The 24,158-nt window shown below is 41.4% G+C and overlaps 1 protein-coding gene across 5 annotated transcripts in view; it reads left to right on the top strand.

Annotated features, from left to right (window-relative positions):
- LOC138005844 (lipoxygenase homology domain-containing protein 1-like) overlaps positions 1-23,518 on the top strand; it is a 66,811-nt gene extending 43,293 nt beyond the window's left edge. For all 5 annotated transcript variants that reach the window (XM_068852027.1, XM_068852041.1, XM_068852021.1 and 2 more), the window contains 21 exons: positions 2,311-2,464; positions 2,985-3,023; positions 3,145-3,317; positions 4,357-4,549; positions 6,026-6,219; positions 6,437-6,605; positions 8,664-8,714; positions 9,102-9,122; positions 9,753-9,940; positions 10,674-10,830; positions 11,363-11,386; positions 12,037-12,166; positions 13,008-13,128; positions 15,452-15,520; positions 15,615-15,662; positions 16,429-16,704; positions 17,507-17,851; positions 18,243-18,393; positions 20,541-20,679; positions 21,218-21,314; positions 22,593-23,518. In XM_068852027.1, coding sequence (XP_068708128.1) covers positions 2,311-2,464; positions 2,985-3,023; positions 3,145-3,317; positions 4,357-4,549; positions 6,026-6,219; positions 6,437-6,605; positions 8,664-8,714; positions 9,102-9,122; positions 9,753-9,940; positions 10,674-10,830; positions 11,363-11,386; positions 12,037-12,166; positions 13,008-13,128; positions 15,452-15,520; positions 15,615-15,662; positions 16,429-16,704; positions 17,507-17,851; positions 18,243-18,393; positions 20,541-20,679; positions 21,218-21,314; positions 22,593-23,114 — 3,261 coding nt within the window. In that variant the 3' untranslated portion in view covers positions 23,115-23,518. The remainder of the gene's footprint in view (positions 1-2,310; positions 2,465-2,984; positions 3,024-3,144; positions 3,318-4,356; positions 4,550-6,025; positions 6,220-6,436; positions 6,606-8,663; positions 8,715-9,101; positions 9,123-9,752; positions 9,941-10,673; positions 10,831-11,362; positions 11,387-12,036; positions 12,167-13,007; positions 13,129-15,451; positions 15,521-15,614; positions 15,663-16,428; positions 16,705-17,506; positions 17,852-18,242; positions 18,394-20,540; positions 20,680-21,217; positions 21,315-22,592) is intronic.
- Positions 23,519-24,158: the final 640 nt, after the last annotated feature.

The following is a 24,158-nucleotide window of genomic DNA, read 5'->3' as shown; positions in this document are numbered from 1 at the left end:
CTTCTAAATTTATGATTCGTTTACAAATAGATGATACGTTATGTAAGTTGGAGTAAAAGGGAGCGGGCAGTTAAGTGCTAGCCCTTCGAGCGTTAGACCGGGTTAAGAAGAAGACGTCAAGGGCCTAATTGGGAGATCAAGCAAGAAGACTTGCAGTTTAGACCCCATGCCCACCTCCTTGGTGGTCGAAAGTCTAGATGTACTCCTGCCAGTCATTACTCGGATGTTAAATCTTTCTCCTCAAAATGGCAACTTCCCTGATACCTGGAAGCTAGCAGATGTTCGACCTAGACCAAAGATTGCCGCTGAAGCACTCTTCGCCAACCTGCGACCAATCAGCAATCTTCAATTTGCTTCAAAACTGACTGAGCGGGCAGTGTTCTTGTCAAATCCACGATCATCTTACCATAAACAGACTCTACCCTAAGGCGCAATCTGCTTATCGTGAACATCACAGTACAGAAACTGCCCTGTTGCGAGTCAAAAACGATATCTTACTCAACATGAACCAGCAGCGTGTCACATTACTCGTGCTTCTGGACCTTAGGGCAGCATTCGACACTGTCGATCACACCATATTGCTGGACCGTCTGTCCTCTGACTTTGGGATATCAGGGCAAGCCTACTCTTGGTTCGACTCATATCTTCGCAACAGATTTCAGTCCATCTCCATCAACGGCAAGACATCGACCAAGTTCCATACAAAGTACGGCGTCCCACAGGGTTCCTGTCTTGGGCCTCTTTTGTTTGTTCTCTATACAAGTAGACTGTTCAAAATCATCGAACATCACCTTCCTGATGTGCATACCTAAACATACAGTTGTGTATCATCCGCATAGTATGCGGATGATACACAACTGTATGTATCATTCAGCCCAGACTCAGGCTCTGAGCAGTCAGCAGCATTAGAGGCCATGCAAAGTTGTATTGTGGATATAAGGAACTGGATGCTCCAAGACAGATTAAAGCTAAACGATGACAAGACCGAGTTTATCGTAATTGGCACCAGACAACAACTTGCCAAAGCCAACGTAGATTCCTTACAGGTTGGAGAGAGCATAGTTACAGCAGCCAGCAAAGTAAGAAATTTAGGCTGCTGGTTCGATGACCAACTCAAGATGGACACGCACAGTAATAACATCTGTAGATCTGCATTTTTTCATCTCTACAACATTAGGAGAATAAGAAAATATCTTAGCTCTGACTGCGCACAGACTTTAGTGAATGCGTTTGTTATCAGTCGATTAGATTTCTGCAACAGCCTGCTCTATGGTTTGAAAGGTAACCAACTACAAAAATTTCAGCGTGTCCAGAACGCGGCCGCTCGTGTCATCTGTAACATCAGCCGCTATGAGCATATTTCACCTTCGTTATACAAGCTCCACTGGCTGCCTGTTAGCTACCGAATCCAGTTTAAGATATTATTGCTTGTATATAAAACTCTTAATGGCCTTGCACCCCTGTACCTATCAGAACTTATAGAACTGAAAAAGCCTGGGAGATACAACCTGAGAACCATCTCGGACACGCTCTTATTGAAGTATCCTGCGTTCAAGAGTCTTACCACTCTTGGTGACCGCTCATTTACATGTGCGGCACCAAAACTCTGGAACAGTCTTCCCAAGGCAATACGATGTGCGAACAATGTAAACATTTTTAAGCGCCTCCTGAAAACGCATCTTTTCCGCGATGCATTCATCTGCTACGAGAAACAGTAACTATGCGACTCATTCTTAATTACATATAGATTATCCTTTGTAAATAGGTTTTGTAAATAAGTTTAATGTATATTAAGTTTCTCTCGATATTGTAATTTTTCTTTTTCTTTTTCTTTTTCTTTGTTTGTTTAATCTGTTTCTGAATTGATTTTCCCAGTCTCCTTTGCTATACCGAATGCAAAAATGGCGGCTAGTAAATTATTGTTTTATATTTGTTTTAATTATACTTTTTCGCTTCTTTGGCATGTGTAAAATTGAAGCGATTTTTTTAGCTTTAAAACGAGGTTAGTAAGGCTAATTTGCGCGTGCATTCAGTCTAAAGTAGTGTTGGAACTAACTTTATAAGAAAAAGGTTTAAGGTAGTCGGTCTTGAGATGATGTGAAATAAACTTAATTCAGAGACTTTTTTGTTTTAAACAGCCGGTTGCACGAACAAGCTTTGCCCTGGGCCGGTGATCGGTCTCTCATTGACAACCCTTTCGATTTTTCCATGAACAGTTTGACCTTTGGTTAACATGGTTTTTCTCCCATAATTTTCGTGAAACAACGTTTTACAGTCGGTGTTTTTATTTTATATTTTATTTATTTCCAGCTGAACTCAGTTCGTATTTCCCGCGATAACAGTGGTACAAGGCCTGGCTGGTTATTGGACAGACTCACCATTGATGTGGATGAAAAGGATGAACATTATGTTTTCTATTGTAATCGATGGATAAGAGACTCGGATACTGCAGAATTTACACCAGGTAATTACCAACGAGCTTGTCGAACGAACACGCGAAGCTGGCGCAGCGGCAGAACATGAAAGCGCGCGAGCCCGTTCTGGAGAAAGAAATTTTCGCGATCTAACTTTAGTTTGTATGTATTGTAGACTCGATTTGAGGCAATCGCAGTCCAAAACTATTTTAATAGCCACTGAAAATAAAAGCGATTTTTGGCTTGCTGTAAGAACAAAACAGTTCCTTGTTGGCACTTTTAGCGGTAGGTTTACTAGCTTTTGTTGATTTTGTGGCCTAAATCTGGCAACGCGATGTAACCCGTCTTAAAGTTCCCATTTTATTGTGGTTGATGAAGTGCGGTTGACCCGAACGAAATATTCCACCTTTTAAACTTTTTATTGCGCTATGAGTTCAAAAAAGTACTTTACTAGCTTTGAAATTGCGATTCCAGATTACAAAGAGAAGATATTTTCGATTGTATCGTGGAGATTTTTAGAGAGTGAATTAAACCAAATAAATTTTTTTGTTCCCTCTTTGTCCCTTTCAGAACAAGGCACATTGCATGGACAAGAGGGCATGTATACAGGTACCAAATGAATTTTTGCACACGCTGATATAAATGAATGATTACTGCTAGAGAGAAGAATAAATAAAATGACGCAGTTTCTTGTTTTAAGGTTTCTTCTTTCTCGCTCATAACATTTTAGTGGCTGTCAAAGTTGGAGACGTTCTAGATCCCGATGTAAACCCGTTTTATCAGATCATCGGGCGAAAGGGAGAAACGAGTAAAATCCGTCTGCGCGAAGGCTACTCCAGATCTCATGTCTTCACCAAGGGAAATACCTACAAAGTATCTGTCAAAAGCCCCGACATGGGAGAGGTAAGGTCGGTCAAACGTAGCAGTTTCGTTGACTTAAGTTTTACCTCGAGAACTTTCTTGATACAACCGGGAAAACTGATTTCATTTGCGAGTCCGACACGTTTAAAATGGTCACTTTAAAGATGACTCGTTGTCGGAAAAAAAAAACAGTAGCCGTTGACAGCCGCAAGATGAAACTAAATTTCTTTGGCAGACTTGAAATCACAAGAAATAACTCCTAGATGTTTTCGACGGAATTTTGAAAACTCTGGACTGCCCGCCTCATGCTGAAGAATTGGCGAGAACAATTTCGGCTGGTCCTTTTGTTCTTGATTCTAGTTTTTTTAAAACTTGTCAGATAACCAATTTCTACATTCTACAAAGTTTAAATTTAGTGATTTTTAACCTAAAATCGTGATACCCACTGACTCTCCTCCTTTCTTTTTCTCCCTCGAGGACAATACATTTTTGGTTCATTCCAAGAACAGTAAATAATATACTCATTTAATGGAGGAGGCTTAGTCCCGGGCAAACGGCTTTAAACATCCGTTTGATTTTTGTTGAACGATGTTGACGGCTGGGGTGGCAAAAAGGATTCAACTACACTCAACATTCGCGATAGCAAAGGAAATGTTAAGTGGTTGCTGAAGCAAAGTTTAAACTCATTTAACATCGATTGAACTTCGATTCAACTTCGATTCAACTTCGACTCAACATCGATTCAACTTCGATTCAAGACGTTTGCCCGGGCCACTAAAATCAACTTAAGAGAGGTTAAACTCAAGTGAATTGTTGTTTTTTATGAGATGGGAAAGTCCGGGAGTAACCTAGAATTCCCGGAGAAAAAAAACCCTATCGGAGCGAAGTAGAGAATCGAAGAACTCAATTCGCATGAGACACCAAGTTGAGAAATCGATCCCGACACATTTGTCAAACGTTGCCCTTGCTTCCCACCGGATTTTTTTAGGGTGGAGGTTGTCAAAGTTGCATTGCGATATTGATCGACTCTCATCTCTCTAGTTTTGACGTTATTATTTGCTTTCTCTGCATTATTTTCCAGATTATTAAGCTTCGGATAGGGGATGATGGCTGTGGGCGTGGTAGGACCATATTTGTCGAAGAAGTCACAGTCACAAACAAACAAGGAGACTCAGTGGTGTTCCCATGTCGCTGCTGGCTCGGGAAGGATGAGGCCAATGGAGCCATTGTCAGAGAACTTATCCCCGGAGAACCAGTTCCTGCTGAACTAGAGGGTAAAAACTACATCTCTGACGAGCCATGATTCTGACAAACGATTTTCAAGAATCCAGAACTTTCGATTAAATCCCGATTTTTGTGCCCAAGTCGGGCGTTCTTTTAATCATTATGTTAGCAAGCGGGTGTGCCACGATTCACGAGGCAGTGCGTCCTTGTGGTTAGGGCGCTTGCCTTGGGGGCCGTTCATCCCGGGTTCAAGACGCGTTCTGACCACTCGTTGAATTTGATCCTGGTTGTCCCTGGTTCAACTTCTCGGCTGCACTTGTAAACAGCCGACTAGCTTGCTTTTCCGGCCAGTTGGGATTCTTAGCAGTTGTTGTTGAATGTTCTGTTCTGTCGTAGTGTTTCGTTGGCCTTGGAAAGACCCTATGGGGAGTGGTCAACTAAGTATGTATTGTATTATCTTGTATTATTGCAGGTCTTTTTTGGGTTGATTTATCACCAAAACCGACACATGTGCGACTTTTAAATTTCCAGCGAATACTGTAAACGTGCTGATGTTAACGACCACAAATCAACTGACCGCGTAAAACTTGATCCATTTCGGAAACGAAAACTTTCGCTTACCCACTTCAATTTATTTCCATGGAGCATTGCTGCATACCATTACAACCCCGACGTGTCCAAAAGTAGTTTTGGGGAATTAAGCTCGATTTTTGTCCAAACACTTTTTTCGTAGCGGTCAAAAACATGCATGACCGCAGATAAAATGAAAGAATAAGCTGATGAAAACTGGTCTCGTGTATCGATGTATTTCAAGCTTCAACATCTTTCTCCGGGGCATACCCCGAGCATCTGACCCTTTATCATGCCCGGAAATAAAAAATTCAAACATGCAGCCTTCAGTTTATATCACGGGTCTTGATGCGTCTTTCTAGCAAAATAAGAGAGAAATAGGATGCCAAGGATTGTAGGAGGAATTATTTGATTTGTCCATGAATATTTGAGGAAAGGCTGTCGCAAAAGCTGAAGTCTGTCTTCTATCTCGGACTTTAAAGCATCTGATAGCTGCAATTGTCGTTGGTCCTTTTTTTTTGGAAATTGCCTTGTGGATGCGGATAACTGATCACTTCAAATGCCCTCAGCTTGTGTTTACCGGAGAGTTTAAAACTTGGGACGTTTACTTCAAGAGGGATACTAGGAGCTTTTGTAATCCCAAACTACTTTTCTTCTGTTTGTCTGTGTGTCTCACGGTAAAACTAAAACGTTAAAACTACTTTGTTAGGGCCGTGAATTGTTGTTGCGTAGCTTGATTAGATTCCTTAAAACTTACGTGGCCTAATCACAAAGGACACGTACGTACACTTAAACAAGTCGATAATAATGCGAAGTTAATACATCATGCAGTACATGCTGCCGGCGAAAGCGCGGGAAAACATTTGATAGCAAACCAGTTAGTTTTTTAAAGTCAAACAACCTCCAAGGCGAACAATGTGTTCCAGAAACATCAGGAAAAATTTTTTTTTTCCCAGACATTTCGTACCAAATGACAATCAAAACGGGGGACAAAGCGAATGCGGGAACTGATGCTAATGTGTACTTCTCGATGCACGGAGACAAAGGAGAAACTCCGCGAATCGGCTTGCAAGACGAAACTCAGACGTTCAGGCGATTTGAAAGATCAAGAGCTGATAAGTTTGTGGTGCAAACTACGGATGTTGGCAAGGTAACGCAATCTTCTTAGCTCTGCGTAGTTGTGACGTTTGGAATAATAACGTAAAGTAGCCAAAGTTTGTGTTGTACGCATCGAAATGCTTGCAAGCGATTCAAGCAAATACTTGGAAAATGATTTCGATATCTTCTTGAAGTTATTTTGATGAAGTATTCTTTTCCTTGAACTTAAATAATGTGCCCTGAAATCTGCTCTTTTTTTGCATCTTTAGCTCAAGAAACTCGTTATCGGACATGATAATGCAGGCCAGGACCCTTCGTGGTTCTTAGATGAAGTTGATATTGACATTCCCGTCCGAGATGAACATTATAAATTCAGGCTCGGTGACTGGATCGGGGGCTCACAACCTGGTCAGAGGAAAGAAGTTGTTCTATTTCCAGGTAATTAGCCAATATCAAAAATGCCATAATACTCTTTGTTTCTCCCTAGGGACCATAGTAAGTCCCTGCTGCAAAATTTCTTGGAGGGACAAACAAAGAGTATGGTGGTATTTTTGATTAATACGAAAAAATGAAGCGCGTAGAAGCGCAGACTCCTCCCTTCTCAATCGTACTATGAAATTTAGCCTTTCTCGCTATTAGTCCCCAACTAGATGGTTCAGTGTTTGGAAGCTAAACCTTTTACGTATAATTTTCTTAACTTGAAACAAGTATTTTTTTAAATGTGATTCTTTGGAGCAGGGAGTGCGTTGTAGTGCGTACTTTCGCCTCCTACCAATGTGGCCCGGGTTCGATTCACAGACTTGGCGTCACATGTGGGTCGAGTTTGTTGGTTTTCTACTCTGATTTTCCCCCGAGTACTGCGGTTTTCTTCTCTCCTCAAAAACCAACCCACGGTTTTATATGAGTTGACTTGATTTCTTTACAGCGGTGTTTCCAATTAGTGTCCAAGCGCTAAACACAGTTGGGGGCACTTAAATAGGCCACTTCGGAAAATACCATAATACTCTTTGTTTGTCACCCCAAATTTTGCATAAGCATGGTTTTTGTTTTTTCTTGGGACCATTGTAAGTCCCAAGAGAACCTGGAAACAATGCTTGTGCAAAATTTGGGGGGACAATCAAAAAGTATTATGGTATTTTCCGAAGTGGCCTATTGACCATTTCCGAATTCTCACGGCTGGACTGGATCTAGCATGAAATAAAGGCTAATGCAGGCAAGTTAATTTGTGTGAAAAGATTTGCCCGCATTAGCCTCCATTTCATGCTAGATCCAGTCCAGCCGTGGGAATTCGAAAATGGCCTGTTAGACAACTTTCATAAGTTTCTACCCCATCACGGCCTGCTCCCGTCTGACCTTGTAGCTCATTCGGTAGAGCAGCGGTGATCTAACCCGAAAGTCGGGGGTTCAATTCCCGCCCTGGTCAGTTTTTCTGTCCTTGTGTGGGCCATTTCCATTAGTAGGGCTAATGCTCACGTGGTTCATATGGGGTAGAAACTTAGCACTTCACATTACACTCTAATCAGTAAGTCTGTTCAAATATAAGTGTTACACGGCCAACGTTTGTAAAAACGTAATCCTTTCTTGTACTTGTACAGATTCACAAATGGCGACCACCCCTACATTCTTTTGTATTTATTTTAATTAGACCTACTGGCCTCATTTTGAAACAAATATTCTGTTGAAATTTGCTCGTTGTAGCGAGGCTAGATAACAACTATTCACCGAAGTGGAGGGGCGAGGTTAATATCCACCATTAGCCACCGACACTGAGGTTAATACTTGTTTCAGTATATACTAAAACAGTGAGATAATATAGCACAAAAAGATGATTTTAACTCATTATTCCTCCAACGATTACAATATTTTCGGGCGCAAATCCCACGCCAGTTGCTCGGAGGTGAACAGCAAAGAATATCCGGAGTTTGAGTAGTCAATCACAGCGCGCTTTGAACGCTATCCACTATTTTACAGCGGTTTTCAATTGTGTGTCGAAAGTAATTAGCGAATTGCTTTGGCGTATGATTACTCCACTCATGAGTTTTGTTCACTTTTTCAACCAATCAGAAGTGAAACCAAACCCAATCGTGGCTCGCACGTGCACATTTTCCCGCGCTTCGTGTCGGCTACGTGTAATGACTTCGAGTTTTGATTGGTTTACTGGATTGTCTCCGTCCTTTTTGATTGGGTAAAGTAATTACTTTGGTTTTAGTTTTGGTTTTACGACACTCAATTGAAACGCGCTCTAGTATATACTAAAAGGCTTATTAGCCTTAAAACACAATATTTTATTTAGCCACCATTATATGTAAGAGGTCTATAATAAAGTTCATTATTTATTCAAAAGATTAAAAAAATCATAAAAAACCCAAATGTTTTCGAAAAGAGGTCTGCATTTACTGCATGGTTTAAATCTTTTAAGTAATTCACGATGGGAACAGTTTCGCTTTATAACAATGAATTTGCTTTTTATCAAGGTAATTTTTCCTCCCTCTTTAGTTGATGACATCGAAGGGATTGTACCATCCATTGATATCGAGGACCTACAGCGTAAGTTTTGTACTGTAGAGACTGACTTGTCCTTCACCAATTTAAGGGGGCACTTTTCAATTCACTTCTTTCAAAACGAGTCCAAGTTTTCAGAAGAAAGCTGTCGCAATTGCGCTTTTCTTACAAAATGAGGTAAATTGATTTGGCAAATTGACTTATCTTTTCATAAGTTACCTCTCGCTCTAATTTTGCTGCGTATAAGTGAAGTTTGATGTTTTGCCGAGAGTTCAAGCAAGAAATAGCGAGAAATTGAAACACAACATTAGTTTTATGTCGATTTCAGTTTTTTTCCAAAAATTTCAGCTGGCTTATTTTGTTCATTGAGATACATTGTCTGGACGTTTTTAGCACTAATAGATAGTTTTTGTCGTATTTCTTGTTTTTTAGAGAGCGGAGCTGCTCCAAGTGGTAAGTGAAAACTTTCTTTTTTTTGTTGTGAAACTACCTCCGCATCATCGTCATATCATCATATCTTTATCTACCCTCGAATTTTAGAGTAGCTTGGTGTAGCTAGTATCTCCGAGCATTTACAATCCGAACCATGACACACCACAGCGGACAGAACACAACACCAGGAACTCCATACCCTCCTCTTTGCGAATCATTGTGTGGTGTGTGGGTTATGAACATTGAAGGGTTGTGAGACGGTGCCTACGGTTTATCGTCCTTATCCGAGGAGACTACAGAGTCTAACTATTTGTAGATGACATTATGTCCTCAGTTATTTTAACACCCTGAGTGTTGGGTCCGGCAGGAATCGAACTCACGGCCTCGTGCATGGCAGCCCGGTGCTTAACAAACTGAGCCGCCGGTACGCGGTACTCCACTATGTTTTTAGAATTTACTATTGCCTCTGTATCAGCTTATTTTGAGATTCATCGAACATTGTTGATATTAAAATGTGTTCCTCCGACGTTCTTTGAATAAAGAGGACAATGGAATATCAGTTTTTAGCTGTATTAACCAAGTATTTTTGACAGTTGGGAAAACGAGTTAACCTTTTGTTTTTTTCTGTTTTTTCCTCGTTGTCCTCCCCAGACTCGGATTATGACGTCGAATTCAAGACGTCAGCGGATGAGAATGCGGGCACTGACGCAAATGTATTTTTCCAACTGATCGGCGAGGATGGAGAAAGCCAGGAAATTTTTCTTAAAAACACAGAACAAGGCTACTTTCATCGAGGGCAGCTCGACAGGTTCAGAGTACAAGCCAAGGATGTTGGAAGAGTAAGGAACTGAGTTATTTAAGAGACTTTTTCATCGTGACGTTGATCAGATTTCAAAATCAAAATGTCCCAATTTTTTTTCCTTGAGGAAGCCGAAACAGCCCGAAACGCTACTATCACTACCAGTTCTTGCAATTTTGTTTATCTTCCGCTTTCTCATTAAAGGGGCTAGGTCACGCTATTTTAGGTAATTTTGTTTAGTTTTGTTAATTATGAGCTCTAAACGTCAAATTGGCAGAGCAAGAGCCCTTTATTTGCAAAATCACGGCCACATAACAACTCAGAATGATTTTCCAGCTGTGTAAATGACATTTTGATATAGACTGGTATAAATTTGAAAAAAGTTGGGCCGACGTTTTTCAAATTTACTCAAATTCAATCCATTTCAATCCTCTCCAGTTTTGTCCATCCATGTCCCTTCTTGGCTTCCCTGTGTTTTGTTAGAGTTCTTCTATAGTTTTGAACAGTTATTTTGATGTTTTAGTTAATTCTATGACCATTCGATCAGTGCTGAAATTGCCTAAAATTGCGTGACCTAGCCCTTTTAAGAAAGGAAAGGAGTGTGTATTATTCGTGACGTTTAACTCGATGACTCCACTTTCATTTTTTCGCGCTCTTCAATTGCAGTTCAGTCTTTATTGTTGGTTATAGATATATTTAAACACACACAAAGCAAGGGGGTGTTCATTTCATTTAACACACGCAAGTTTCTGGTTCTTTTTTTCCTTTTCTAGTTGACAAAACTGCGTGTGGGGCATGACAATTCCGGTTCTTATTCCAAATGGCTGTTGGACGAAGTTGTGGTATTTTCACGAGCGCGAGGCGAGCGCTACGTGTTCAAATGCGGTCGCTGGATCGGTGGATCAAACAACGGCGTCGAGCTTCCTTTAGGTGAGCTGTTGAACTGAAGGACGTGGTGAGTTGTGTTTTCGCCCCGAAGAGCGAACGAGGCTTAACACTTTCCCTTCCTTGGAGCTCCCATTGTCAAGTAAATCGTGTGGCGTTAGTCAGAGTAAAATCTTTTTAGTGTAACGTAATGATTTTTCCTGGCTCCAGTTTTTCATAGCATGGATAGCGATATCCACAAGTGATGGTTCAATGGGTTTTGTTAGGACGTATCTGCTAGATGGCTTAGCGCCATCCGCCTTTAGAGCCTGCAATAGTTACGAAAAAACCTCTGGATTAAGGTGGTCTATAATCATTTAGAGTCGGGTGTGGGAGTTGCATAGATTACATTTAATTTTTTAATCTTGTTACAACAGCTAGAAGCGAGCACTCAATCTTCTGATCTTGAGTACCTTTCTTTTAAGTGTAAGTTCGCCAAGTAATCTGACAGTGGAAGCTTAAAGAAGTCTTAAAGGTATTGTTATTTTAAAGATAAATGGTCTTTAAACGTTTTAAACGTATATTTTTGTCTTTTCAGATTCCTGGAACCATGGGCAACTCGGTAGGGAAACTTTTTTTGACAAACAAATATTAAATCACTGCAAAAAAAAAAAAAAAAATGTGGAGCCGAGATTTCTACCTTGAACGCCGGAAAATAGTGAAAGTAAAAAGTTGGGTTGTTTTGCCGGCTAAGCTTCGGCCTTATTGCATATTATATTTGTGATCTCTTTTAATTCTGTAACTCATTAGATACCGATCTTTATTTTCATACATTTGAATGAAATTCAACCTGTCTTCGCTTCTGAGCATGTCTGGGTAAACGTATTCATCTCGCGCGCCGTCATTCTCGTCACCAGAGCCTTGGATCGACCCAAGGCTCTGGGAAACTGTGTGCCCGAGAACATGCGCCGTAGGGTTCTCACCGCCCAAAATTGGCTGTTTGAGCCTTACGGCGCCTGCTCACTCCTCGTGCTAACATGAATGCACCAATTAGAGACGCTTTTGATTGTTCTTCACCAACACCAATGAGAAGACACTTTGTTTCAGGGTTCCCCAGAGCTCTTCTGTCCCTCCGTCAAGAGAAGAGCTCTGGGGTCGAGATGGGCGCGCCGTTTACTTCAAGATATTCGTATTAGTGTTTGCAGGGGAAAAGTAAGAGCAATAAAACTGCATCTATTCCCGCTCAGTTTTTTTAATTTCCTTTTGTTTCAGTCGGTCAGGAGCCTGATATTCCAGATTTAATTGAGTTCATGCAATCTGGAGACGATATCAAGGTGATCAACGCGGCGGGTTATCTACAGCACCTGTGTTACAGCAAAGAAAATGTAAAGGATAAAGTCAGGTGAACAGAACCCTGTTTCATTTCCTCTTTACTCTCCCCTCCTCCCACCGGCTCAGCTGCTTACTCCAGGCAGAGGTCCCATGATTTATGAGTCCAATGGTCAATGAGTCATGAGTCATGAGTCAATGAGACTCACAGTCAATGTAGTAATAATTTATTGATTAAGCTTAAGCCCTCGTTTCAGTGATTACGCCTAAGCACTGTCTGAAATTTTAGCGTTCATTTTATGGGTTAGGGTAACTCGTTGACTCGTTGACTCGTTGATTCATTGACTCGTTGATTCATTGATTCACTGACTCATAAATACTTGATACTCCTCCAGGCAAGAGTCAAACAATTAAAAGATGTCATCATCGAAACAAATATGTATAAATGTACGTTCCTGTGTCGTATGCCCGTTGCGCAGTAGTTTCGCAAGGTTCCAATCCCTCAAACCTGTCGATGGAGAGAAATATTTTCCTTCGTTTGTCGTCTAATCTTTAATTCCGATACTATTGCTCAACTTTTTGAATCTACTCCTACCCCAGTCCCCAGTCATCCTAAAATGACTGGATGAAACGCCACCGAGGCATCTTGTTTGTTCTAGTCCCACATTTCTGCGATCGCTGGAATTGTGACAACAAAATAAAACCCACCAACCACCCCTCTCCCCTTCCCCTCCCCTTCCCCTCCCCAAGAAAGGACGCTCGGTTTGTTGACATTTGAATAGTATGTCCTGTTCCAAATGGCCAATTTTTGCTTACAGTACCTTAAGCTTCTTTTTCGGCGACTTTTCCTTTTCACAGCTTTTCTTTGTCTTTGATTGGCTTATCTTGTGTTCGGGGAACCTTTCTCTTTTCAGAGAGCTCGGGGGCATCCGAGTAATAGTACGGCTACTGAGGCATCCTGAGTGGCGTGTTAGATATGCGGCTATTTGTCTCCTTAGAAATCTGTCATTCAGTTTGAAATACGACGCTAACAGGGTAAGGATATTAACAGCTTGCTTGATATAAGAGAATCTTTGCTGATGTCATTGTTTTACATTTTTGTTCATAACATACGAGTTTGCTCACAGTGAGAAGGCATCATGCTTTTTTCAAATCGATTTCAAAAGGTGAAAGAAATTTTTAAACTTTGTTAAACCTCCACTTTGACCGTGGCTCTTAGATTTGATAATGAGCCAGGTGTTAGTCATCAAAAACTGATAAATTCGTGGGTGGCAAAGGCGCTATGATGAGGATCCCATATATTCTTTGTAATAATTTCGAATTTTCAAAGCATCATTGCTCACAGATTATCTAGAATATCGCGTTCAAGTTTACTGAGATAGTTCATTGTGCAATGCGCTTTTAATATTTAGTACTTTATTCTTGGCTGACTGATTAATTTATAGTAATCGATAGCCTTGTGCATTTGAGGCAAAAAATGTACACAAAGATTCCCATATTTCATCGATTACCGGGAAAAACTGCTCAGGAGCTTTAGCTTACGTCTGGTTCGCTGTTGCAACCGCTGAACCACTTTTGTCTAAACTTCATCAACGATCATCACTGTGCTTTCAACCTGCACAGAGAAAAAGCAGAGGATAACATTATTAATGCACTGTCGTTTTGGCTGTATTTGAAGCATCAGTTTAAGGATACTAGGTAGCTTAGACGTTTAAGACATCGACTGCATTGGCAAACCGATTTAATGCGGAAAAACAATTGCTCTGTCAGCGTTGCATTTTCTTGCCGTTCTCTGCTGAACGACAGGAATTTGACAAATCATTGGCAACGGCAAGGCTAGCAAATAATCCGGCATGGAATGTAAATTGACCCTGTCATAGATTTTTGATTGTTCGATCTTGTTCACCTTGTACAATTTGGGCGCAATTTGTTACGAAAGGTTTTGAAGCTGAAATGCACAACAGAAGGTGCGATGTTTTTTACTCACGCAGTTGTCAGAACTTTTAATTTATTAACTCGCGTTAAAAAAAAAAAAGGCATGACAAAGCAATGTACTAAAATGTATTCTCTCCTCGTAGCACGAGCATTTCCCTCGTTAAAGCCATCATTTTGTCGTCGTGGTCGGTAAATGGCCACATCTCCTTGGTTTTCACATGAATTCACGGCAGCCACCCGGCTTTTTCTCTGAAAAAAGAAACGCTGGCCATGATGGCGTCCCAGTCTCAGAGAATGTAGCGCTTAAAAAATGCGCGTTGACCATTTTGAGTGAAAACAAAAGTTGGAGATGCGCAATTGTTACACGTCGCGTCTACTGCTATTCATAGCACTTTAATTTGGAGGTTATGCAACAACCACGGGTACGTCAACGGCAACGTCACAAAACAAGAATATCATTGGTTAAAGGAGGGAAAAATGGTCCTGTTAGTACATTTCTTTGAAGCAGGCTCTTCCTTTGAAAATGGCGCGCGGTCGAAATATAGGGGTTTGATTACTAGTAAGCCCCTATAAAGTAAAAGTAAAGTAAAGCAACCATATTTAACGTCGATAACTCGTAACAGTAATTCAACTGACAAACCTGAGGTCGACGGTGCGCTCATTTTACTCCCCCCTCTCCATCAGTGCTACTTAGCTACACAGAAAGGAAAGAAGTTGAAACAAGGATGCGAGATCCGGGAATCGAACTCAGGACCTCTTGCACCAAGGCCGCGCACTAACTGACTGTGCCATCCTTGCTCCTTAAACATAAAAAATATTTCGACCATACGCCATTTCAACGGAAGAGCCTGCTTTCAGGCTAACAAAAAACAACTGGAAATGATCAAAAGTTTAGGTTGTGACTACAATGTGAGCATACAACAGTGAATCGTTCGTTCAAATCCCGTTACATGATAATTGGCCCGTTTTGTACAACCTGAACGAGATGGAATAATCGCAAAATTCTTTTGATAGCGCTGAGTTTATATTCTTAAGTGGCGTTTTTGTCGGCATTGCTGTTGTTCTTACTTAAACTCCCTAATTTCCTGGATAGCAGAAGCACACGACCTTGAAGAGTGTAACTTGCATTTGTTTTCTTTGGAACAAAGCTGAGATTCTAGGACACCAATTTTATGCCCATAAAAATGGACAAAAATAAGGTCGAAGCTGCACGCGCGGGAAAATGCACGAGCATCGTTACTGCATCCAAATGAGGAAATTTTTAAACTCAAAAAACCCCAGCTCTGAGCCAGAGCTAAACGCTTCGAGATCATGAGCTTCTGTGGATAGTTTATCCACGTTTTCATTGCGAAAATCACTTTGCTTTGATCTTTGTTTTTGCGTAAGCTCATAGAGTTGTTAAGCTTTCTTCAAATTTCTTTAGATGGCGATAGCTGACTGTGGAGGAATAGAAGTTCTGATTGAAATCTTACAAGAAACAGAAAAAACCGAGGTGAGATCAACCTGAATAATCTTGTCCTCGTTTCTTTTGGTCACCACTGAATGTGTTCATCTTGTGTCAATTGCTTTGTCTTTTTGCTTTTCAGTATAGAGCAGCTATTCTTGGAGTTCTGTGCAACTTGTCTTCAGTTGAGGTGAGAAACGTCTTTCTAGTCTGAAGCCAAGAATTACTCACACGAACACGCACTTTTGGGAGAATAACATATCCTTCTAATTGGTTAACCGGTCATCTCTCCCCTGAACCCGTGAGCAATCCATTTCAATGCGGCGATATCACTTTCAAGTTTTCACCCAATCATAGGCCGCGGGAAAGTGAGACGACAGTACCGCGTTATAGTGGCGTTCCTCTCAGATAAAGCAAAACTATGGAGGATCACAATACAGCAACCGATTCACGTCACTGTTATTCAAGATGGCGGAGCCCAGACAATTTGAAAACATAAACAAGTGATCGTTAAATTCATTCATTTCGGATACAAACACTTTCTTTGAAACTTTTTATTCAAACAAATTTGTGAGTTTAAGTTTGTTTTTGTTCCTTTTTTTGTTATGACAAGCTACGTGAGTAGCCTCTTACCTCTTGAAACGCGCGTCATTTTTTCCTTTCTCCAGTCTGTCCGCGTGCTTTCCTGCTAATTATTTGCTAGTGATCCAAGTCGGTTTACCTAAAAATAAGTACGGTTGCTTGCAGTCTAGAATTTTGACGAAGTTCTGTGGTCGTAGACGGTCGATCAACAAGTATTGGTGTTCGTGTTTAATGCCAAAACTGTTACACAATTCAGGTGTGTGGTCACTTTGTTACCCGTTAGGCACAGTACTTATTTCTATAGGATGAACTGCAACGCCCTTAAAGGGTGTTAAATTTGCCTTGAAGCTGATTTTCATACTTTCGTTTTGCAGTCGCTTCGTCGGAGAATCCTTAATGTATGCTTGCACATCATCGTCACTCTCATTATTATCCCCTGTTCTGAGTGGACAGTGGTAGCTGCACGAAACCAGCCACCAGCGAGGGAACAGCCCTGGCCAGCGGTGCTCGTTCACGCTACAAGACTCGTGCGCAACCTGTCCTCAGCTGGTACCATAGCTCGGCAGGAGCTTAGAGACGAGAGGGACTTGGTCGACTGCCTCGTTTGGATAATAAGAATTGGTGTAAAGAATGAGCAGTTTGATAACAAAGTAAGACTGAGTTGTAGTTTTTCTAGAAATATATTTTTCACGATACTCGTTTTAGTTTTGATTAACTATAGAGCATGCACGTGTAAGTGCCAATAACGCAGACGGAAGGAAAAGGGAAGCCGTTTCCATTTTTCTAGCCCTGTTACACCTACTTCAAAAATTTTCTTTTGCAAAAAAGCAAAACCGAGCGGATTCGCTGACTCAAGAATGTAAGGAAAGACAATCGGGATTCCCACTTCAACAGTTGCGTCGATGACCAGAACTTCTTCAGACCAAACCGGCTAACTCAATGTTGTACCCTCTTCAGGAATAAAACGTTTCGTTCCAGTTGTTTCCATATCACTTCAATGTGAATGCTGCATTGTAATGCAAATACAATACACGAAGAATATTAACCCCATGGAGATTTGAATTGGTTTAAAAATAGACACTTCCCTGACGCTGATGGGGACAAACCTGATACCAAATTCTCACTCTTGGATAATGGACTCTTGTTCACGACTAGTAGGACATTGCTACCATTAAAATACTGGAAAAAAGGGCGAGGGGAAGTTGTACAAGTGAATCATAGTATCTTGTCTATTATCTGCAAGCTCTAAGACGGTATCCTAAGGTTAAAATTGTTTTAAACACGTTCTCTGGTTAAATATTTTTGGAAACAGAGATTTGTCAAGTCGTACAGTTCTGAAAGGGTAAAAGCAAGAGCTTTTTCTTGACGTCAATTTCGCAATCACAATGTTCATTTAAGAATTCTCTCCGGAAGGATAAGACGATAATGTATTAATTTTGGTTTCATCTTTAGTGTCTGGAGCATTCTGTATGTACGCTAAGAAACTTGTCCTACCGGCTTGAAAGTGAGATTGACAGGAGTCGCTATGACGACGCTGACGTAGATGTGGACCCAGCCGCAGTCAAGGAGCAACAAAGCCAGGGATGTTTTGCAGGGTGCGGGGGAAAGAGAAGCAAACGAGTTCCCAACGAGAAAAAGCCTATGGATCGGCCAACGGGTTCCCCACGAGGCACGGAACTCATCTGGCAACCTCAGACGATACAGCAATACTACGCGCTGTTACGAAAATCTAAGAACGTTGAAACCCTTGAGGGCTCGGCTGGTGCATTGCATAACTTGACGGCGTGCTCTTGGAAGGTGAGACTGAACAGCTACATTACCTGTTCTCATTATCCATGACCTCTAAATTGAGTTGAGAAATGTATTTTTTAAAAGCACTCAGCTGTTTTCATCAGGTTTAAAATCGCTATTGCGAACCCCCCCCCCCCTCTCGCTCCCTCCCCTCCCACTCCCTCTCCTGCTCACCCTCCCCATTCCTCTCACCCTCCCCATCCCCCTCACTCTTGTCAACCTGATATAACCCTGTTTACGCGAGTTCTTTTCTTAAAACTCGGAATTAATTTTTGATTGAAGTCGCTATTCAACGACCTAAACGTGCTGATACGAGAGTTTTCCTTCCACACTCGCCAATAAGGTATAATTATAGCGATGTGTAGAAATCGCCTCTCTCCTTATTTTCTTTTTACAGTGGGCAATAAAAATCCGCGGAGATACCAGAAAAGCGCAAGCAATACCGCACATCGTCGAGCTGCTAAAAATTGATTATGACCCAACCATCCGGGCCGCAGCCATCGCTCTTCGTAACTTATGTGTAGATTCGGAGAACAAGAGAACTGTTGGTAAGAGCGCAAATTAAGGCTTCATTACCGACGGTACAGAACTGTTACAATTAAGGCCCGATTCACACGGTACCGGACGAATTTTCTACCGGTTTTCGCTCAGTTCTCATGAAACTGACGAAATGGGTTAAAGTTTAATCTTTGTCAGTCATTAACCATCTGCTCATGCGCAGAACGCTACTTTTACGAAATCCAAAGTGGCGTCAAGAAAGAGAAAACCTGACGATAGTAGCTGAGTTACCACGCATCCATTCAACCACGCCTTTGCCGTGCAAAAATTTAGACGGTCAAGTTGTTCACAGCGCGCCGGTTAAATTTTCGACCGTTTCCAGTTTTTGAACGGCGAGGCGTCTAAATTTTTGTACGTTTAGCGTGGTTCCGTGTGAACGGAACCCCTAAATGCTCGAATTTGCAACCGGTTGAAAATTTTTGTCCGGTACCGTGTGAATCAGCTACTCGCACTCAGACATTGGAAACAACATTGGTTGTCAACGGTTACAAAAATGGACCTTCACTACGACTGCGCATAAATGGCAAGTGGCCAGAGTCCGTGTTCTTGGTGCTGACCAAAAGAAAAGCGGACTCAGGGCACGTAATTAGGGGGCGTTTTTTTTTTTGGGGGGGGGGGGAATCCAAAAACGGATTTGTGATCTCGGATCAATGGATTCTTCAACGTCAAAAAAATAGGCAAAATCCGCAGAAAGGATTATTTGCCATAACAACGCAAACAAACAAACCCAGAGTTGCATGCAATTTCAAAAAGTTAGAATTGTAGTTTGTTTTCGGGAAAATCTTCAATAAAAATGCCACCAGAAAAAAGAATACCGTCGCGGTCGATTAAAAAAAAATGACGAAAAACGTGCGTGCTAAGGTAGAAATCGATCACAGATGGTATTGCTGCAGTTTACTTTTTTAGCTGTAGGACAGGTGCTAACAATATTATTGCTGTCAAGAAATTTTTGGTGTAATTTCTGGTGTGAACTTTGCATGAAACTTTACTATTTTCCAGCTATTCGTGTCTTCGATTGAACGGTAAAAATGACGCGAGAAAAGCATTTGGGCAAAACTGTCACGTACGGTAGCTCTTGTGTCTCATTTTTGCATGGAAAGTGCATTTTTCAAATCCTTTCCCAAAAAAACGCTGAAGTGGTGAATCTCAAAAATCCGGATTTAGATTTGATCCGAAGTATCCTCCTCGAGTGTGGATACTTCGAATTCATGATCCATTTTTGGATCTCGCCAAAAAAGGCAAAATCCGTTTTCGGATTTTCCCAAAAAAACGCACCCAACGATGCTCACCCGATCTTACTTTTCCATCGCAAATTGTGTCTCTCCAAGTCTATTCATTTGCTACCTCTTTCTAGCAATGAGGTATGTGTAAGTCTTAGGGTGAATTCAGTTATTTATTTTTTGTTAAGTGGGGAGAAGGGGTAGTTATTAAGCGCCCTCTAAAGCGAATAGACTGCGACATAGAGACCTACTCTGAGGAAGATACTGCGAGAAATCGAGACGAATGGAGTCTGTACAAAAAGTCGAAGACAAGCCTGAGGCAGAGTACTTAATTCTACGACAATCGCGTCACGGAACATTACTATCGGTAATAACGTGAGGAAGATGAGGACCTGATTTTATCTCGAACGCGGGAAAGGCGTCGCACATGCGAGCAGGAAGATGCGGCAACAACGACGTGTGATGAAATCGATACTGTCTTCATCGGATACGATGGACGATCTATATATAGTAACGAACACACCTTTGGCTGGTCCCTTTGGCTTCTATTGATACGACATGGAAAGTTGACCGAACTGCTGGCTCATCCTCGGTGTAAAATTCTGTGAAACTCACGGATGACTTAACACAAAGGAAAATTAAAAAGCGGAAAAACATCAAACAATAACCTAACCCAACCACGAGCGAACAAAACAAAGAAAAAGTTTCACAGGTTTTTACACCGAGGTAAACCCCAACTGTTAATGTAAATGGAAGTGTAAATCGAAATCTCAAACCTCAAGAAGCTCACGGAGTCAATGTTAGGCGGATGCATTTGGCATTCCTATCTTGTATTGAAATTCCTGTTGGCACTGACCTCTGCACTTCCACATATTTTCCATTTTTTTTAACATTTTCCCTGATCGTTTCTGTTTTAGGTGAGAAAGGTATGATTAATCTGGCTCAAAGACTACCCACAGGGGAAGAGGAGATGCCAAGACTTGTACAAGATCCGACAGTAGCCTCGCTTCTGTGTACCATCTATCAGCTGACCAATAAAAACGACAAAAACGCTAAGTAAGAGAAGAAATACAGACCACTTTCATAAATGGCGACCACTTTTACCTTTTGTATTTATGTTAATTAGACCTACTGCCCTCATTTTGAAACAAAAATTCTTTGAAATTTGCTCGTCATAGCGAGGCTAGAAGGCTTATTAACATTAAAACAAAAGAAAATTTTATTTGGCTGCCATAATGAAAAGAAGTCTATTTCTGGCAGATCCTCGTCTCTTTTTTTGGTTGTGTTTTGGATTTTGAATAAGCCTTGTTATAGCGGTTTTCAATGAGCCTTGTTTGACTTCACCTCGGCTTTTTTTGTTCTCAAGTGAGTCCAAATATGTACTTTCATGCACCATTTCAAACTAATTTGCACTAATTTTTGCACCAATACTCCCAAATTCCTGCTTTTCAGGCCTCCGATTCGCCATTAGATTGGTTTATTTTGCTTTGCACGGCTCCCTAACTTGTTTAGTTATTTCCGGGATGGGGGGTTGCCCTTGTGTATCTGACTCAGTTGTATCAAGCTGTATCTAACTGTATCTCTACCATATTAGATATCTGCGCAAAACGAAGGGCATTCAAAGGATGGTAAAAATAGCAACAGACCAGGACAAATTATACTCACCCAGAGTGGTTAAAATAGCCAATCAGGTGAGTAAAGCGGCTCTCTGTTCACCAATATGTGGATTCTAAAAGGCGACATGATTTCCATTTGGCCGGTTTACATGCAGACATTTTTATTGGGGATATTAATCTCAGGATTAATAAATGATGTGTCATAACTGAAGTAGATTTGGGTGGAGTAGGTTGGAGTGAGCAGCGGTGGTGTTAAGTGAAGATTTTCTGTGGTTTGTATATCATGTAAGAGGGCCTGCTTGCGTAACGTAATTGCGAGCTCCATTAGGGGAAAACACTTGTCATCCAGCGCGCCGAAGCTCTCCGCAAAAGGGCTATGTAACACAAAGGTCTCATTGGGTGAGCTGAAAATATCAATCAGTTTACGGAATAATATTGACTTGAGAGATGAAGAACCCTCAAAGGGTCATCTTTGCTGCTCGATAATAGGAACGAAGCCAGATGTTAGGGTATTCTCTGCCACAATATTTGTTCATGTTAGCATAACTCATTCTAGTCCCCCGAGTCATGACTCATACGAATATTTCTTCTCTTTAAGGCCTGGCCAAACGCTCGCAACATTTCAATGGAACATTTTACAACATTGTTGTGCACAACATGTTGCATACGTTTGGCCACCCAGTTGCGATATGCTGCAACATGTTGGGTCAAATTTGAAAACGGTCAAATTTTTAGTCCAACATTTTAGATGTTGCATGATGTTGTACTCGTTTGACCACGTTCACGCAACATTGTTGCATTAGGGTATGCGCGCTAGGTCCACTTGTTGGGCCTCAGGGACTCGGGCACATAAACATTGGAAAGAACATAAGAAGCAAGGGTGGAATAGACGGTTAGTGCGCGAACTTGGTGCAAGAGGTCCTGAGTTCGATTCCCGCATCTCTCTTTCTTGTTTCGATTTCTTTGCTTTCAGTGTATCTCAAGTAGCTTTAAATACCCGTAAAACGGAGCACTGATGGATAGCGGGGAGTAAAATGAGCGCACCGTCGACCTCAGGTTTTTCAGTTGAATTACTGTTACGAGTTATCGACGTTAAATACGGTTACCGGTTCTTTACTTTTTCGTGTTGCGTTGAAAATGTTGCGAATGTTGCGTGCGTTTGGCCCCACACACACATGTCGCAAAATATCATGCAACAATGTTGCACGATGTTGCGTTGAAATGTTGCGAGCATTTGGCCAGGCCTTTAAACTCCTTTTTCATTCCTTTTACAGTCATTGTCACGAGAATTGCGTAATTTGTCCGAGGTGGTTGGTTGTTTTGGCTGACGTTCCGTTGTATTTACAATTACAGGTGCTAGCAAATCTATGGAGCCACAGTCAGCTGCAACAAGAAATAAAGCGCGAAGGATGGCAAAACAACGCGGCAACACAAAACGCCGAACTCGCCCGAGCACCTATGGATTACGAAGCTACTTCTCTACCTCGCACACCCGAAGACCGACAACGTCTAGATCCGAATACGAGACGATTTAATTACGATTCCCCTCAATGGCCAAGAGACAATCGTCGGACGAGGGACACTGTGGACAATGAGAACAGTGAAACTGGAGCAACTGACATGTCGTTAGAATCGGATCGGCATCGCAGTTGGGGAGAAGGCTTGAGTCAGATACCACCTCCCTACGCTTCGGACGATACCTATTCCAGAGGAAGTCGATCAAGAGATGATATTCCCATGGAGGAGGTGCGAACCTCGTCCAGGGCCTCAGGCACGAATTCACTCCGAGACGAGAATTTTAATGCGAATGATAGGACAATAAGATTAAGGGACAGTGGGGGAGGGGGTGGAAAGGATGAGGATTTGTGGGTGTAAAACTGAGAGACTTGGGGAGGGTGTGAAATGTAATAAAATGGCTGGGAGCAGAAAAAAAGAAAAGTCGCGTTCTCGTTAGATGTCACACTTTTGCCAGCAACTTTTGCCGACGTTTGCCATCGCGGAAATTGTCGTTTGCTACCTGTAACCCCTCGGTAGTTCATGACAAGGTCATCCGCATCATATTTAAGTAAGGCACCGCCCTTATGGAGTTACAGGTCAAATCCATTTCTTCATGACTTCGAGAAAGGGACATGCGGACAGATTTTTTGACTGTATCAGGTCGGTTCAATAGCGTCTCAATGACTGCTCATTGATACTGTAGCTGGTAATTTTTTTCTTTATTATTTTAACAATTTTACGATGTAATAAAGTTTATTGTTATGCACCGCTTCAAATAATAAGCAATAAAGCGTTTAGGAACATGTCAAACCGTACTTAATTAAGGTGAAATATTTTTGCACTCTCCAGACCAGTTAACGATTCCACCTGCTTTTAATCGGCATGACTATTTCGGGGGTGAGGGGTGAAGTGGGTGAAAACTGAAACAAACCAAACCTTTACAAAAATGAAAACCTTAGCCCTAAACATTATCTAAAGCATATTATTTTGGCCTGTGGTTAGCATTTTTGTAAATGTTTGGGTTGTTTCAGCTATTGGACCACTTCACCCCCTACCGCCACCCCCTCCACCCCTCACCCCCGCAATAGTCATGCCACTTCTGATAAGTGAGGTGAATCCAAAGAACACAACGTCATTAAAACCTAAACAACGAAATTTTTGCCGGTAAAGAGTCAAGTTTGCAATAATCTGTCATTTTCTTATCCTAATAGAGAAAAATGAGAGCATTTCTTCTTATCAAATAAGGCTACAACAGCAGAAAAAGTCACTTGACGTTCTTGTAAACCGATGCAGTTTTTGTTAAATGCTACCAATGTTCAGGTCTTCCTTGTCCGAGTTGGACACTTTGTGACGCTAACAAATATACTAAGCCTCGGTTGTTCAAAAGGTGGATAAAGCTATCCACCGAATAAATCGCTATCC

This window comes from Montipora foliosa, chromosome 1 (genome assembly GCF_036669935.1).
Source record: "Montipora foliosa isolate CH-2021 chromosome 1, ASM3666993v2, whole genome shotgun sequence".
In the NCBI taxonomy this organism is placed as follows: Eukaryota; Metazoa; Cnidaria; class Anthozoa; order Scleractinia; family Acroporidae; genus Montipora; species Montipora foliosa.
This window is presented reverse-complemented; position numbering and strand designations above follow the sequence as displayed.